The 18,601-nt window shown below is 39.6% G+C and overlaps 2 protein-coding genes across 2 annotated transcripts in view; both read right to left on the bottom strand.

The window, feature by feature from the left end:
- vta1 (vesicle (multivesicular body) trafficking 1) overlaps positions 1 to 10,534 on the bottom strand; it is a 37,523-nt gene extending 26,989 nt beyond the window's left edge. Inside the window, exons 1-3 of the mRNA XM_014968037.2 lie at positions 10,331 to 10,534; positions 4,639 to 4,733; positions 70 to 197 (exon numbers count right to left, since the gene is read on the bottom strand). Coding sequence (XP_014823523.1) covers positions 70 to 197; positions 4,639 to 4,733; positions 10,331 to 10,421 — 314 coding nt within the window. The 5' untranslated portion in view covers positions 10,422 to 10,534. The remainder of the gene's footprint in view (positions 1 to 69; positions 198 to 4,638; positions 4,734 to 10,330) is intronic.
- Positions 10,535 to 12,895: 2,361 nt separating this feature from the next.
- Positions 12,896 to 18,358, bottom strand: LOC106903768 (gap junction epsilon-1 protein-like). Its single transcript, XM_014967754.2, has 4 exons — positions 18,240 to 18,358; positions 15,906 to 16,088; positions 15,180 to 15,377; positions 12,896 to 14,965 (listed from the first exon to the last, which is right to left on the bottom strand). The coding sequence occupies exons 1-4, from the start codon at positions 18,267 to 18,269 to the stop codon at positions 14,768 to 14,770; spliced, it is 609 nt and encodes a 202-aa protein (XP_014823240.1). The 5' UTR covers positions 18,270 to 18,358; the 3' UTR covers positions 12,896 to 14,767.
- Between the last annotated feature and the right edge of the window lie 243 nt (positions 18,359 to 18,601).

Below are 18,601 nucleotides of genomic sequence, written 5' to 3'. Positions count from 1 at the left end.
TGACATCGAGGAGCAGCCCGGCCTGCGTCGTCTCGTACCGACCAATCGTCTTCTCTGTCAGTTCCTTACTTGTGGAACCGTTCTGCTCTGTCCTCGTTGTCGGCGTACAGGAACAGCTTTAAGGCGTAGTTTTCGATGTGAGCGTTGCCGACCACCTCCTGAGTGATGGAGTCGTTTTCGCTCAGCTCCTTCTTCATCTGCAAAACAAACGTCACACAGTCGGTGGAAAAACTTGGCAGAAACTCTGAGCTTAGCTTCCTGTTGGCTGATTTGTTGTAATCTGGTGTTTAACTCGCAGATTAAAACCATTTGGTGCCAAAACTGAATTCTGGACGTAATCTGGTCCATATGCCAATCAGTTTGGAGGATAGAAGTTTTTACATATTGTAGTCAAGATTAAAAGAAAAAAATCCAGAACCTTTAAGAACTGCTTTCTCCAAAGTGAGCGCCACCTAGTGTTACCTCACACTCATGTTTTCTGCAGTCCTTTCAGCTCCATTCTTTCTCTCTGTTACTGTGTCCAACAGGGCTTCAGGTTTCTAGTAAAAGCACTAAAGAAACCACTCTGGTTTCCCCCGGTAGGTGGACCCTGAGAGGCCTGAATAGATACTCTGTTCTCTGGTTTGATCAGTGGATGTGTTAAGCAGCACAGGAATGTAAAACCATGGAGGACAACTGGTCAGGGAACATAAAGAACCTGGGATCAAAGGAATCTCATAAGCTCTGGATTCCATGTTAAGCTAATGTTTCATCTGAAAAAAACACCTTCACTCTGGAAATGCAACAACAGTCAGATATTTTTAAATGTTATTTAGGATGCCTATTTCAATAAACATGTAAAGTGGTGGAAGGTAAAGGTCACTTCTTCCAAACAAAGACTGGTTCTGAATCACAGAACCATCAACATCAAGAACTTTAGCTATTACAAACTCCTTGGACATGCCTGCTCTGTTTTTTTTATATATATTTCAGGTCATCAAAACAAATTAGAAATAGATGTTTTGAACAAATAAAAGGCAGTTTTGGTCACCAAGTTTCTGAGCTCAGTTAGCAGGATGTTAAAGCTCAAAGAAACTGATATTGCACATTTTTGACAATAGACTGTGCAGTGGTCGTGTTGAGGTCATTATGATGATTGAATAATCATCTTGACAATATTTACCAATAATATCCCAATGTAATGTTTTACAGCTGTAGGTGGAATATTAATGATAAACATTAAAGAGAAGAAAATGTCGTCTTCAGATTTTCCTCCTAATCGGTTAACTATCGTTTGATTAACTGATTAATAATTGGATATCAAAAGGTGTTTTTTTTTCCTTGTGTCACTTGAGGAGTTCTGGGTAGAAAAATGTGTCAGAAAAAAAAGGTTTTTAATCTTAAATGCACAATGTATATATATATTTTATATACATTATGCATTTATATGCACAATTACTTGATTTGGTAATGAACTAATTACCAAATTAGTTATTGAAATAATCAACAAATAATCAACAAGAAAAGATTGAAAACTAACAATGATATAAAGTTGTGTGAGATGAATTTACGTGGACTGAGAACGGAACCTTGAGGAACTCCACAAGTCATATATTGTAGTTCATATTAATAAAAATGACAGTAGTGTACCCAATGCATCACTAAGAACAATAAATCATGAGACAGAATGGTCCTTTATCATTTCATGAATGTATTGAGATGAATTCACCTGTAAATCAGAGTCAAACAGACGTCAGTGACTGACAGCAGCCTGCGCCCTGGAGTGAAATCAGCTATTAAACAAATGATTTCTTCCTCCCCGGGGAGAGCGAACGCTCCGAGACCAGAGCCGACGATGACAGAGCAAAACAGATTTAATGAGTCCAGCTGGGCCAGTCAGCAGGGAGAAACCTGTGATGGCTAATGCGCCAGTTCATTTATTCTCTAGGGCAGAGGTTCCCAAACTGTGGGGCGCGCCCCCTAGGGGAGGCGCCGTGTCATTGCAGGGGGGGGCGCAGGAAGCCGTCTGGATGAAAACAAAAAAAACATGAACACTGTATGCGCTGGGTTTTTACCTTAGAATGGCCAACTCTCTGTTATTCCTATGTCAATTTGATACAGTAGAGGCTTCCACACTTCCCATATCTGTGTCCTCTGTCACTTTTATCAGCAGTTAAAACTGTTTAATCCGTTGTTAACATGTTGTAACCTGTTTTTCCGAGCCGCCTTTAAACGCAACATGAGCGCTACGACGCTCGCGCTGGGTTTCCACCTGTGAAGGAGACCTGCTGCTGCTGGGCGGAGCTACGTAGGTTTGTGTTAGAATCACGGCAACAAACCAGCAAAACGCAAAGAACTTTTCACAGTTTTTCCCTCCAAACTAACCGACTGAGTTGAGTAAAGCTGCTGGATGCAGGTAATGTTAGCTAAACGATGACTAGCTAATGTTAGCTAAAAGATGACTAGCTAATGTTAGCTAAAAGATGACTAGCTAATGTTAGCTAAAAGATGACTAGCTAATGTTAGCTAAAAGATGACTAGCTAATATCAATACAGAACCTTAAGCTTAACAAGCACCTTGTCGGCTACCGATGTTGGTGTCTATTTTCAGCTACGTACATTCATTTTGCCCCCAAAAAAGTCGATCTCCCCCCCCCCCCCCCCCCCCCGTCACACACGTCGTTTCAACCAGACAGCCATTTGTAATCCATAGGGGGGCGGGGGGCAGAAAAAGTTTGGGAACCACTGCTCTAGGCAGATCCCAGCAGACAGCTTGTATTTGTAAAACTCTTTCAATGGCAGGAAAAAGACAAGAAGTCAACTTCAACTTTGATGAGATGGAAACATGTCGGATGTGTCTCACTTCTTCTATTCAACCCAGATGTTCTTAGTCCTAATTTTAAAAGGAGTCCATCATAGCTTAGTGATTCATTGTGAAACTTAAGACCATGCTGGACAGCTGAGGACGGTTAATGAATCTGAAAACTGAAGAACTGCATCACAGCTGAGGATGTGATTCTGCATCCAGACTGTGACGTTATAAAGATCTCCAGAGCTTCTGTAAAGCTGCCTCCAGGGTAAACTGGGTCTGCTGTAATTGGCTCTGAGTGATTAATAAGGAAAGTCCTGCAGCTCTTCTTCTCTCTTCTGCTGCTGCACAGGCCAGGTTTATGTACGGTTTAAAGATCTGCCAAAAGTTTCTGCACAGAAACTCTAGAAATGTGGAAACGTTTGAGTTGATGCTTGTTTAAAGTGATGAAATTCTTCTTTCCTGCACCGTCTGTGACGTGTGCATCATTAAGGCAGCCGGTCTCATCGTTTCTCCAAATATCTTTTACAAAATCTGATATGAAGGCTCTGAACAAGCATTTTAAATAATCACGATTACTTAAAACAACAAGTTTGGAACTATGGATGCATTAATTGCACATGAAGAGCAGCATGAATATTTTACCTGAATCTTCCCTTAAAATAACATTTTATTCAAATGAAGTCAACACTCTCTATTCAAATATAAAAACTAAATGATTCTGAAAGGCTGGTTTTATGTCTTTTAATCGTAGCATTACTCAGTCATATCTGTAAGGTGGTCACAGATCATACATGACAGCTGTATAGTTTGCTACAACTACTGGTAAATTATTTGCCAAGTCTGAATATTAGGAAAACAGGCGATAAAATTATTCAATGTTGTGATGAATAATAAAAGTGTTTCATAGCAAACATAAACCTCAGATAAAGTTTATTCATTTCTAGAAAAATAAAAATTGTTTGTCTTAATGTTTTAGTGACTTCACCACTTCTTTACATTTTAATTATTCCTCATCTAAAAACAATCATAAACTGGATCTCAAGCACAGAGAACCTGAATGCACCGTACTCCAATAATCAGGTGACATTTACTGCCGTCCACTTAGTTCTTTGCAAAATGCATATTGCAAGAGCAAATTGTCGACATATTCTTAGCTCTATTATTTGTGGACAAATATAATCTCCTCTTTTCTTATCTTTTTTTGACTTTTCTTCTTTCTTTCCTTATTTTTTCCTTCTTAATTTTCCTTTTCCCGTTTTTCATTTTTCTTTTTTCTTACCCGTTTATTTTTTCAGTTTTTTTTCCATTTTCCCCTCTTCTTCACCCCTTCTTTCTTTTTTGAAAAGAAAACATTTCCCCTAAATCGTGTGTTTCTGTTATTTCGACCAGGTGTGGAGTGAAATGGACTCTCTGTGACTCTCTGTGATCTTTCTGAAAGAGCTGGCAGTCTGGCCCCAGTCGGTGTTTCATGTTGCTCAAACCAGCGCCCTGACTCCATGACTTCTCAACTGAAGAAACTTAGGATTTTAAATTGAAATGATCAGAAAAAGGCACAACATACTGTAAAGTGGAAGGATTGCATTAACATGTATAATATACAACATAAGTGACGCAAAACACTAAAAGGGATGATTATATTGGTTCTCTCTGTGGAGAGGAGATGGAGATGAAGGAAGACACAGCCTCCTGCAGAGCGTAACAGCCTGCATGCCACCATGAAGCTCTGATCTTCAGCTAAAGTGCAGCTAATGGCAGGAATTACCTGCACTTTGCCAAACTACCCGTCCCTGGAAGCCTAGATGGGATCGCACACAGAAAGGAGGAAGAGGAGGAGGAGGAAGACTCACCGTCTCCAGCTGGTCCATCAGCTTCATCAGGAACTTCCTGCACTCCGGAGTTTTGCTGTCCAGCTTCATTCCGGTCTGCATGGCGTAGAGCCGACCTGCAGGAGGACGGACATGTTCATAAAACTTTAAAAAACTCGGCTTTATCCTTCATTAATGGCTTCAAAAGCCAGGAGAGAGAATTACAACTTCATTAACGAGTTTTCAATGCAACGTGTTTAACCACTTTATTTCACGATCAAACATTCATTTCAGATAAATTATCTTCTAAAGGTGAATGATTATCTACTTTCTGAAGAACAATTAATTCAATTGAAAGTTTTTTTTTTGTTCTTTTAGAAACATTTTTTTATTCCTGTAATTTCTGAGGAAACTTTAATTGATTTTTTTAAAATAATTATTATTACAAAAGTAAATTAACATAATTTTGAAGAGTTTTTTATTATTTCAAGGTCTTTGAAGAATTAAAATTTTGGAATAAATTTTGCTTTTAAAAATATCAATAAGTTTTCAGAGGAAATTTGTTTTCTTAGACCTTAATTATTTCAAAGTATTTTCTTTTAAGTCACATCTTTTATAAGACTTTCTAGACAAATATTTTAGAGGACTTTTACTTTTAGAAAATCACACTGACTTCATGACCTTTATTTTCTAAAGCCATTTACTTTCCATTGTTTTCTTCAAGGAAAACTCTTTAAAATGTAATCTTTTAAAATCACATAATTTTATGGCACAATTCCTTATACTTTTTCTTTCAATTTCTAAATCTGCATTACTTTATTTTCAGTAGCATTTTTTCAAGGTAAATGTAATAATTTCAGTGATTTTCTTTTTTGTTTTTAAATCCAGATTTTAGCTGCATTAATCTATTCACTGGATTTTGAAGTTTCACACCAAAAGATCCTTTTACACTAAAATAAAAATGTATTTTTCAACATTTACTAACAGTAAAGTACTTTTATTTCTGACTGAAAAATGTTTTGACAGAGATTTCATTCCCAAAAGTCCCATTAATGTCACAGATCTCCTATTTGCTGATGCTCTGGTTCAGAGGATTTTCACCGTTTTTAGCCGTTAATTCTGCATTTATTATATTCATTAACTAAAGTTTTTCCTGCCTGCAGGTCATCTGATGTTAACCAGATGCAGTTTGGTGGACAGAGACGTTTGACTGGTCAGTTAAATGTCTCTGTCGTGTTTTGGGTCGTCTCGTTGCCGTCGGCAGCTCTTTGTTTTCAGCGCCATCGTCCCGCACAGCAACCAGCAGAACAAAGTCCCGTTTCACAGAGGCAGCGTGGAGACGGGCCGGTCAGCAGGACCTGCGCTGCTCACAGCTTCCAGAACATGGATGCTGCCTTGCAGCGCAGGAAGCCACGCACAAACAAAGGCTTCTTCTGTCGCAGCAGCTGGACGGCCTCCCACTCGTCCCATTCCTCCCAGTCTGCCCAGTTCAGCCCTCTGCTGGTCAGCTTACAGGAATCTCTCTTAACTTGCAGTTTAAAAACCAGCTGATTTTTGTGTTTTCTGGTTTTCTCTGAGATGATGGAGTCTCAGCATCATTTCTTCCTGTCCTGCTGTTTGCTACTTCCTGCTGCTGCTGACTACAGCTCAGATAAAAATGGAAACCGCTTTAAAGCTGTGTGAGAAAGGCTAAAAACTTTTTTTTCTCCCACAGCAGGTGTGAGACGCAGCATTGCAGAGGCAGGACAGAACCTGTCTTCATTCTGAGAAATATCCAACCAGAAATAGAAACGCTCTGCTGATCAGCTCTGGTGACTTCAGCCTCGTTCTGCTGCCGTTTCCTCCTCACTGACGTCCAAAGGAGTTCAGAACATTTTAACATTTTAATGTCAAAACTACAAACTTCTCCAGGATACATTTTCCATTTCTTGAAGCTTGAATAGAAAAGCTTAATCTTTTAAATTTATCACAAATATTTCTGCAAAGATCAGAATCAGAACAACTAATTATGTATGTATGAATGTATGGATGGACAAATGAAAGGACAGACAGATGGATGAAATGATGAACGGATGGATGAAACACTAAATAAAGTTTGGATTATTTTTCCATTTCTCTTTTCTTCCCTCCTCCTTTCACATGGAAAACACTTCAGCGATATTCCAGAGTTTTCCAGGCTGTTTCCAGATTCTGCTGATGCTCTAGTTAAAAGATGGATATGAGGAAACGGATCGAGTCCTTCCTGACTCTGGAACGGTTTCCAGAGGTCCATTAGCTCTAAAGAACAGCCTGGACGGTTCTGACCCGCATCTTTAAACCCATCAAAATGTTAAATCGGGTCACACCATGAAAGCTCATAGACTGCACATTAAATCAGCCCAGAAGCTGCTTCCACAAGCATCCAGTCGCTCTAAATGGGGCTAATATTTGCAGAGCAGGAAAATATTTACATTAACGCTGCCAAAGTAAAACCTGACCAGAAATCACACTATCAGAGCATCAGAACAAGTCATAATTCACAAATACTGGCAGCAAAATCAGAGCTGGAGTCATTAACAACGTCAGCGACCCAATCAGTGTGAAACGGTGTCTGTAACGCAGCCAAACAGCGGAGCTGCAGGTGAGTTCTGCAGAATCATTACAGCTGAATGAATCATGGTTCTGACTGCAGCTGAAAGCGATCGGACCGCTCCGAGCATCAGCTGGGTTATCAGCAGGCTGACACGCTGATTAAAGGGACGGATAAAAGCCTCAGGACTCTGATGAGAGTTCTGATCAAACACATTCCAATCGGACGGGTTTTTCTTTCTGCGTTTATGAAAATGTCTCAATCACTTCTCCAGTTCTTCCTGAACCAGATCCAGCTGCCTCATTTTAACTGGTGCTGCATTTACTGTCTGGGAAATGTAGGAAATCCAAACTGCTTGCACATCATGAGCTGATCTGAGTGGAAACTAGACTGGAGCTCATCCCTGAAGCTGCTTCTGTCGTAAAGCCTGACCGTCTGCAGAGAGGCGGCTCAGAACCCAACGAGTCCCAGCTGGCCCAGCGGCCCAAACACGTGGTGCTGCTGACCTCCAGTGGCCTGGCGCCATCACTGGGCCACGTCTGACCTACATCCAACCCAAACCCGAGTCCTCTACTGGACAACATTGTGGCACAGGAAGGGAATTTAACTTTGGTTGTCAGAGTAACAGATCAAAGTATAAATATGTAACCTTTACAGGAAACGCATAAACAACATAACAGAGGCATTTGCATTTATTTTAATACAGACAGAAAAAGATGGTTTCATGTGACAGAGCAGAGTCAGGGGGGGAAATCCATCTCTGCCGCGCCACCTGAAGGTAAAAGTTTAAAGAGTTTGCGTCCAGGATGTGTGGGGTCTGCAGAGAATGTATTCAAAGGGTGAGTTGTGGGAAAATATATTGATAAACTACAAGTTAAACTGTTAAAATATGAATAAATTAGTGTATCTGCATTCAACGAGAACTTCTAAAACTAAAATAATACTGACCGCTTTAAAACTGCTTTAAAACAATCTTTAGTCATGCAAATGTTTTTTTGAAGCCTGGTTCTGTCAGGAGGGATGGACCAGAACTCCAGCTAACTAATGTGAGGATTGTGTGGACGAAAACCCAAAACATTTAACTCAGGTCAGACAGTTTAAAAGACAATCATCCCTGATACTGAAATAAGTTTGATGAAAATTACTAAAAAAGTCTAAAAAATGTTCTTGCTAAGTTTTTTGGCTTTTAGCATATAGAAAATAATTCTAGTAATTCTGACCCAGGTTAAACTGATTTAACTTCAGATTGAAAAATATGTGTGCAATTTTTTTTTGTAAAATTCTGATTTCAACTGGATATAGAAAAGGCCGACGGAAAAATAAATTGGATGCTTTTAGAAAATTACCAATCAAACTTGAAAGTTTTTCCATTTATGAGAAGCAATTTTTCCAATAATGACAACAATCACCAAGCATTTCAAAGCCTTCAAAGCTTCAATCGCATCTGCTCAAGAGTGGAGCATCAAACATGGAGTCCTCTGTCTGAGAGCACTCACAAAAAATTACTAAATTAATTTCCTTTTGATCCTAGGATGCAGCTCGGTGAGTCAGAACCTGAGGAAGTGGAAACATATGCGAGGTCACAGCTGCTGATTCAGGATGGTTCAACGCTGAGTGATTCAACGTTCCGGAGAAATCTAAAGGTTTCTTCAAATGTTACACAAAGCATGAAGAACCTCTTCTTTATTATTGCAATTATGTTTAAAGGGAAGTTTAAATTCGCCAGAAACTTGAGTCGATCCTTCAGTCCAACCTGTTTGTGGTGCAGGCTGTTGGTCGAATCAGCTTTGATAATATTCCAATTAAATCTGGACAACATTCTATTCAGTAACTTCCTTTAATGTTTCATCTGTGCAAACAGGACCTAGCCTTAAAACTCACTACTGCACATCAGATTAACAACGTTACTCAGTCCCAGGGTGTGTCCAAACTCAGTCACTGTATCTTTTAAATGACCCGGCTGACCAGATCCTTCAAAAGATGCAGCCTCTGAATTTACACACACCTTTAATGACCGCCAGCTCCTGTAAATTTCTTTGTCACAACTTTATTGTCACTTCATTCCTCTTATAAATTTAGCTAATAATTATGAGCATGGACATCTGGAATAAATAAAATTTGTCAAAATTTATTTTGAGTCTTTACTTTGGATTTGTTCCGATTCAGAGGTAATTTTCTATTATCTACTCATAGTTTATTTCAAATAAATGTTGTTTTGTAACTTAAGTAGTTATTAGAAAACAGCAGGAACTTAACTTCAAGTTATTATGCTTTGATCAGGGGTCATAATCTGTCATATTTCATAAGAGGCTACTGGAGCAAACAGGAATTGGATCCACTTTCAATGAAATATGAGTTCATTACAGAACCTTCAGAAAGTAAATTGTGATTAATTGAATTAAACCTGTGATTTCAGCATTTTTATTTAACTTTAGATCTTTTAAGTTTATGCATCAATTTTGAAGAAATGTTCAGCTTTTGTCACAACTTTCCCACCTTTTTTTCATAAATACTTATTTTTTTCCAAAACAAATTGTTTTTCAGATGAATTGTACAGGAGAAATGTCAAATTAAACACAGTAAATGACTTATGACGATCAGACTGGGTCCTGGACAGCCTCCTTTAGAGATCCACTGAATATAAATAGAAACTGTGAGCCGTTTATGTATTGTTTTGTTGAGGCTTTAAAGCACCACTGTAGAGGGGTTCGGTACATTCCTGCAAGTTGAGCCATCTGTCATCCTGTGGACAACCTGAACCTGCTGGACAGGAACTTTAACCTGCTGCGTCACTCTGACACAATGATCACCTGTGAAATGTCTGACAGACTTACAGACACTTGCTCATGCTAACAGAAACTTCACAGAATATATAGTCATTTATAAAAGTCAGAATTCAGCCTAAAGTTAAGAATATCATGAGAAACCTTCCACCTTAAACAGTAGTCAGTATTATGCTACGGAAGCGTTAGCCTTCTCCTAAAGTTTGAACTGCTCAAACGATAACCTATCACTAACAATTAACTATTTTTATCCCGCCAGTGTTTATCACTAAGGAAATTTCGCTCTAAAACACTTTGAATAAAAGTTAAAGCCAAAGCTGCCGCCCTGTTTCCAAGTAAACAAAGCCGAGGAGCTAACAGCTAGCGTTAGCTGAGAACTTACAGTAATAAGTCACCACCGGGTCCCGTTTCTCATGCTCCTGAGCGGTCCGCAGATGGTGCTGGATGGCTCTGAGTTGGGCTGGTAAAGCCATGAGGGTCCAAAACTCCTCCACAAGACACAAACTCAGGAGAAACGGTCAGTGCTGTTGTTAGCAGAGTGTTTGTGTCGCTTCCGCATCTCCGTCCAATAGGAGGCGGCCGTCCAATCGGCAGGGATGACGTAAACCCGTAAAGAGGGGAAGATCACGTGATCACATCTCGCGGGTCACTATGTTATGAACTTAAAACTTTAATTTTAAATGATTACCTCAGTAGATAGACTTTTTTTTAAATATATATTTTAGAACCGGACTAGGATTTTTTCAGCTTTTTCACATTTTCATGAGAAAAAAGATGCAAAAAAAGAAAAAAAGAAAAACAAAACAAAACAAACAAAAATATCTAAGTAGCACAGAAATTTCACATAAGGTAGCAATGCAGAGATGAAGCTTCACTTCACAACACTTTTCACCCAACCTCAGTCCAAAATGAGGCCCTACATCCTTCGAAGAACCAGGTAGGTTGGATCATTCGAAGGATCCCAGTTTGAATCTCCTGTTAGCCCTGGAATGAATCATGGGATGAAGGATACACCAGTCCTTCAAATCCATGAAAAACAGAATGCATTTGTAGACCACATTTGGAGGAGCCTTGAAACTTAGCTGTCTTTTGAATGATGCTGCCTCTCAGTTTGGACACACCTATAGAGAACAGGTTTCCATCACTGTTTAGAAAAAATATGGGGAAGCCTAGAATTTAATTTATGTATTTTCAGGAAAATACATAAATTTATTATTTTCTTTTCTTGTTTTTTTTTCTTCTTTGAAATTTTCCTTGGTTTTTTCAACCTAAAGAAGTTGTTTTTTTTAAGCTTCATGGGGGTGTATCCAACTAGTTTTCATGTATTTTAACTTGGGGAAGGCTTGACTGTCAGTCTTTCATCTTTATTAAGGATCATTCATTCCCTGAAAACAAATGTGATTTGCGTTGTGACTAATTAGACTCATTTTCAGATTTCTAGGTCGATCAACCAAGGAGTCTGATTGTTTTCAGTTTAAGATATTTTTAACTTCATCTCTGTTTTTTGCAGATCTGGAGTCCACTTAAGCCCGGTTCACACAACAAAGCCAGGCCAGTGAAACGGAAATGTTTTATGGGTTTTGTGCCTTGCATTTCAAAACCTTTGGTTGCATACAGGTAGCTTCAAGACATAGACAGAAATACAGCTTTAAGATCCACAAATCCTGCTTTAAACTTTTAAAATCTAGTATCAATTTTGGACTCAGATGTGAGCAAGTAAGGCAAAAATTCAATCACCTTCTGAGCCAATAAAATGTTTTATTCAAGAGATTCTGTAGTCTGTGGAAACCAATACATATTTACCAACAAGATACACTGAAGAAAACAAATCTAATCAAGCATTAAAAAGCTCAGAGGAAATTAGATTTCAATGGCAGCAGAAGGATTTGTAGAGGGGAGTTTGTCTGTCACAGTTAAATGACTTTATGGTCTGTGGAAGAAAAGAAACTTTGATTTAATCGATCTGGCTTGTGGTTGGATGAACCTATGACCTGATGTTCTTCTTCATAAATCCTACTGCTTTTAGTAATAAATATTCATCTGATGCCAGTTTTCTTTGGTCCAAACCACAGAAGGGAATCCTGTTTTTCTGTGTTCCAATTACAGACTTGGAAATAAAAGTAAAATGAGATTTGGAGAGCGGCCATGACCGGGGGCGATTCAGCGTAGTCCGGGCCTTCATGTTCACTTCTATAATTCATTTTTACACTCATTGTCTTCAGCCTCAGATCTGATCTTTGTTTCCCTGACAAGATCAGGAGGCTGAATTGGTTTGGTACTGAGAACTGTTACAGGTAAAAATAGATGGCATCGAAAGACAAGTACATGAGGATAAACCCCCGGAGGCGCATAAAATGTTCCATCAACACTCTAATTGGCTGATTTTATGTTTTGAATGCAGATGATTAAACTATGGTTCCATTTCTTAAATAGCTAAGTGATTTTTATGTTCCTGCATTAACATAAATGTCAAAGCTTCCCTTCTCCTTTACACCTTTATTTATAGCTTCCACAGCTACTGGCACTTCTTTAAAGGTACATAAAGAGAAAAATGTGTCCTTGGTTACATCGAATGCTGAAAATATTTGAAAACCATCATTTGAGGCCATCCAGTTGATGACCAGCAACCGTCAAACAGTTGTTATAGAAACTTGATGGCCAAACGTGACAATCTTTCCTGAGGTTTACAGTGAAACTTGAACCTCCTTTTTGTATCTTGACCAGAAAAAATGGGTCCTTATCCATCCTTGTTGTTTTAATTTTCCAGTCTGATATGTCTGCAAAGACGGTGACAAGTTTAGACCAGTGTCTGTTTTTAATTATCCATATATGATTGCTCTGTGTAAACTAAAAACAGCATCAGCACAATTTAAAAATACCAACAAGTGTTGGTATGAAAGCTGCCAAACTAAATTGTTTTAATAAAATAAATTAAAAAAAACAAAACTAATGTGAGAACATTTTCTTTAATAATATCATAACAAAACAAATATCAAAATTACAATATCAGTCAGACAGACAGTTTTAATGTGCATACATTGGTCATGAGGTGTGCCTTCCTGTAGCTAAGATACTGAAAACATATTTGAGGGGTGAAATTATGTCAGTACAAAGACAGAGATGTGGGAAATGGATGTAGAAAGCATTTACCGTTTCTTTACACTTAGCAAAATGAGTACAAACTAGAGTATGAATAGGAATTAAAGCAGAAAACATGCAGTAGTGGAAATTTCATACACATGATCACATGTTTAAACCTTTAACATGTGCCACATGAGAAAACATCCCCTCATTTTTTACAGTTTTAAATATGCTGGTTAGCATGCTAGCAACCACCCACAGTTAGCATGCTAATCTGGACTAGCTGCTACCAGCTAACCTCCTGAAATTCCTGCAATTAGACTGGGAAGTATGCAATGGATTTTCAAATGCATGGGGTTTAAAATACTAATGGATGAAATCAATCACTGGTAGCATGCAGGGTGGGTCATGAAAGAAGCCCTGAAGAGGAACCGTACAGTGATTAGTTTACTCTGTATTGGGTGTGATCCACTTTTGTCTTGTTATACAATCCTGTACCTGAGATGATAAACAGATTGCTAAAAACTTCATAACAAAAGTTGGATGGATGTCTGAGTAAAAAATAATAAAATAGTACAGAAGATTAAATCATACATCCAAGGACAGACACTGACATCAAAAGGAAAAATGCATTAAGTAGCTTAAATCAAATAAGTGGGTATGTAGAGGACATTATGTTAAATTCAGTGGTTAAGGACTAAAAGACCAGAATCAGATGTGAACAAAGATTAAGGGCAGCTGCTGTAAACAAACTGAGGATCATCATAACAGAAGCAACTTCAAATTTCCATCTAGTTTTGCTCACATCCATTAAAATTATTATTAACTGTTTGTTGTATTGGGGAGGGGAGCATCTATCTGTGCTCATTGAAAAATATTCTCAATGAGCACAGATAGATTTTTGACATATTCTCAAAAAAAAATCAACACAACCAAGTTTTCTATTGCTTCTTTTTCTTACTTTGTTATACTAAAGTTACACTGAGCTTGTATCTCTTTTAGTGACGAGGTCTGGGTCAAGACATTTTGATTGCTTTGAATTTCATGGAGATTAATTCAATCTGTTGGCCTTTCTGGGGCACTGGGTTGGTGGGAGACTTTGGGCTTCTTTCAGGACCACCGACTTTTTGTTTTAGCTTTATCATACAATAACTGTCAGCAGTAATCTGAGTTCAAGAGAAGATGCACTAGATTACTCAAAAATCAATGTATATGGTGAAAAGAAGATCATATAATGTGAACATCTCAACTCTACAAACTTTTGTTCAGCATAATATTAGATCTGAGGTTCATCTCCAAGAAATGTTCAGATCTCTGTGAACCTTCAGTTAAAAAAAATCTTCAAGTTTGGGTCAAAATGAGCTTTCCTTCTCCACTAATCAGAAGAAATGCATGGGATCTTAGCAGCTTTAAGAAGCTGACACTTTCTGGCCATCCAGTCCAATCATTCAACACTTTTCGACCAAACCAGTACAGAACCGTCTTCTGAAATACACCAATGGATGGTCATTCTATACATAAGGGCAGCAAACAAAAGAACAGCTGGTTCTGGCCAGCTCTGACATGCCTGCACCTTCCCAGATTTCCTGGTGCTGCTTACTGACGTACCACAGGTGAGGTCCGACTCTAGCACCAACGTTCTGCTTCATGAAAGTCCCATTGACAATGAGCCCAACATGAACAGTTTGAAAATATGACAGATATTTTCACTCACTGTGTTTGTGCATAAACCTTTCTGTCATTGATTGCTGAGATAACCAAGTCTCCGGCAGAGTATTTCGAATATCTCAGCAATGCAGAGAAGAATGGTGATCACAGTGAAAGTGTACATAGCACTGAGGAAGATGGTTTTTTCAAAGTGTTCAGGCACCATGCACTTAGTCACATTGAAGGCCTTCTCCAAGGAGCTGGCATCACAGACGTACACCGGGTGAACCTGAGGACAGCAGAGAGGTGTGAGGCAGTGGGTACGTTGGGTTTGGTTTATTCCACAAGGACCTGCAGTTCATCCAGACACCAACCTTCGAAATCTAAGTCAAGCTGTTGCATTCTTATCAAAGACAAGTAACTTTCTGCACCAGCTCTACAAAACAAGCCACACATGTTCATGTATTGAACATTGAGCTAAAAGTCGTCAGAAATGGACAAACCTGAAAACCAAAGAGGTGGCTCTGTAGCCAGAAGGCGATGATTTCTAGAATGATGCGGAGCAGAACGGAGATAATGTAGAAGACGGTGTAGATGGGCCGTTCAAGGATTTCCTCTTGCTCTATATTCTTACAGGCGGCGTACAGGTGGAACCACGCTCCAGGAACCAGGACAGTTACCAGCTGCAGCGCCCAGAAGACCTGCAGAGAGCAGAAACATATAAACAGGAAACACTGGGTGTTAGGGATAAAGGTTCTCCCACCATGGTGTAAAAGCTAGCTGTGTCAACTCCCTGCAAACTACTAAGTACTTGAAGAATTCAGTAGTTAGTAGAAAACAGTCGATAACCAAAACTTCACAAATATCAAGTAAATTAATGCTTTAGAATTTATTTGGAAACATTGAATTAGTGGAAACTAGGTGTGCAAATGCTTTCAAGGTTAGCAAGGCGCTAAAGCACTAAGCTAGAAATTAGCTCCGCTACTAGCGCATTAGCAAAAGTGCGCTGCCTGCATCCTGCATGCAGGAAAAAAAAGTCGCCTTGAACCGTTCTGCTTTAAGAAATTATAGCAGTTGAATGTTGTATAATCATTCCACCCTGGAAAGTAACTTAGGCCTGTAAGATGAGGTTAATGTTGAGTGAGTTGAAACATCTGACCAGTACTGTGTTTGAGGTTTGTGCTGAGATGTTTTCTCTGGTTCTGACTCGTAGTGTTGCTTGGTCCCACCTGAGGTGTTATGGGTCTGAACTGGTTGTAGCAGAACAGGTTGAGCTCTCGTCGATCCGGGTCGCAGCTGAAGTGCAGAGCTTCATTCCCGTAGACCGCGAAGCCAAGAACACCCAGAAAGAACATCCGAACCGAGCCGAAGAACAGCGTGTGGAACTGGCCGATGACAGTAGGAGGCCTGAGCTGGAGCACAACCACAGACAGACACACAAAGATCACTCAGAGGCAGAGTTAAAATTGGTCATACTTGGAAGGGACCGGTTACTCTTTTTTTTTTTTTCACAAGGTTCTGGTTACAGAACTGTAGAGATTATCTTTCATATCTCTCCTCTGTCTTAAAGTCCTTTTACAGATGACTGTGCATGGTTTTAGAGTAATCCCCCTCCAGTCATGCTCATGTACTGCAAGTCAGCTACCTGAAAGAAAGCCATGCTTTCCCAGAAAGAAAGAAAAATAAATGTAAGTTAGCTACTTTATTCACAACCAACTAACTTTCCACAGATCACTTTTAAAGTAATAACCGCTCTTCAGCTGACCAATCTGCCTGTGAAACCACAACCATTGAAGGACGTTGCATCACGTCACCATCAACTCAAAATAACTTTTTATGTTTGCTTCAGGTGTTTTTTATCTTTTATAGAAAAAGAGTTAGTGCGCTAAAGGGGAAACGGAAATACATTTCTTTAATAAGTTCTGATGTAATAAACACCCTTTCCACTGGTAGGTCTCTGCCTTACCAGAGGTATGAATTTAAATTCCAAGCCTCTGGCACGTAGTGGAGGACTCTGGCTATGTGTGCTTCATGCTAGCTTGCAACTTCTACATTCTGTTTATTACAGCCGTGTGTAACTTCAGCGATGGTCAAAATTAGGCCAGCCTGGTTGATTCGCTTCAAAACAGTAGATGGAAAAATGTGTAATTAGCATTTTTCACTTTTCTAAAAGTTAACTCAAAATTCAAATGACAGTTGGATGGAAACATGGCTAACATCTGACATGATCCAGCTGAAATCTGACTGTCTGTGTTTTAACTTCTCTTCAATCCACCATGTGGTGAATTCATTCGCAGAGACTCTCAGGTCGAAAAAACATAATGTGAGGAAATTTGAATAAGGTTTTGCATCAGGTTTAGCTATAACAAGCTAAACAGACATTTTAACATCAGCTTGAATTTTTGTGTTTATAATTTTTCACTGTGGTGATTTAAAGGCAGACCAAAGCGAGCTTCAAAGTCCCTCTGCAGGGTGCTGGTTTGTTGGGTCTCCAATCTGCTCTTCTTACCCATCATTTAACGTGAATTTCTCCTCACTAGATAATATGGCTTACAAACCTCTTTGAAGTCAGCTGCTATGGTGTCTCACTTTGATACCTGAGTATTTGGTGACGTGTTCTGTAACTTCTGACTTTAGTACCTGGTTACATATTCTTCTGTTTGCTACATGCAGTTGGGTGAAAGCCGTAGATAAAAGCAGTTGGATCACGGTCTGATTAACATTGAGGCATTTTCACTCAGCTGTTAGAAAGAAGGAGAACCTGCTTTTGTCTGCCAGATAATCAGAGTCCCTGAGCTCTGATGGCTGAAAACAAAAAGCCATTCAGAGGAAACATTTCTCATCTCTTCAGCTGCTCCGCTCTGATACAACCACCATCTACCAGAAAACAGCAAACATGATGTCAACAGCAGCAGACTGATTTCAGCAGGATAATGGCTCCTGACTCATCTACTCACACATCCTTCGTAGAAGTTCTTGATGTAGTTTAAAGACATGATTTGCTCTCTGACGTCCCCTGTGTGACTCCGGGTGGCTCCGGGCCCTCGCGGCCAGGACTCCACAAACCTGCAGCTGAACTCTTCCACCTCTCTTTCTCTCTCCTGAAATCATGTAGCCTTTTATCTCCCCCTAAACACACTGACCCACTCAGTGGAAAAAACACAACAGGGACCAGGGGGCCAACAAAGAGCCAGGGGCGGGGGGCCTGGGTCGCCCGCGTTTTAATCCCTACTGGACCCTGTCAGCAAAAAAGCCCTCCTGTGGAGCACAATGCAGAGGAAACACCTGGTTAGGTGAAACAACTGATGGGTTTATTCTTTATTTCTGTTAATCTGGAGCTTCACTCACTGAAAACAAGTTCAGATTTCAATAAATGATCTAAAAACTAAAAGCTTCCTGCACTTTATTTCAGAGGTTTTGTTGAAGTGGAAACATGAGTCCATCAGCAGTCAAACACACACACACACACACTCCTACTGCACACAGATCTGAGATCCCAAAGATAGAGAGAAGAACCAGAACCAGATCAGAACCAGAACCAGTAGAAGAAGTTAGTCACACACCAACCGGAATCCTGGCGGCGTGCTGTTCATTCCCTCTCTTTTTTCCCAAACACAGATCCCAGTTTCATCCCAGCTGTTGGACAGTACAGGTCAGACGAGCCTCAGTCAAGTTACATGGAGGTGAGGTGAGCCACTTCCTGGCACGACTTTCAAAATAAAACAGAAGCAGAAATCTGCAGCTACTGAGTCTTTCTGCTCCGTTTAAACAGGAAGTAAGAGCTAAAACTGACCTCCAGGTTCTAGACTCTGGTGAATCACAGGGAGAGAAAAACCTGCAGATGATCTGAACTGAGTGTAAACAGGAACAGCAACATAAACGCCTCTGAGCAGCAGGGCTGTGTGATATGTTTACATGCATAGTG

Source organism: Poecilia mexicana, unplaced genomic scaffold (genome assembly GCF_051168715.1).
Source record: "Poecilia mexicana isolate PSO_F unplaced genomic scaffold, ASM5116871v1 scaffold_21, whole genome shotgun sequence".
In the NCBI taxonomy this organism is placed as follows: Eukaryota; Metazoa; Chordata; class Actinopteri; order Cyprinodontiformes; family Poeciliidae; genus Poecilia; species Poecilia mexicana.
Note: the sequence above shows the minus strand (reverse complement) of the source record. Positions and strands in the feature narration are given on the sequence as shown.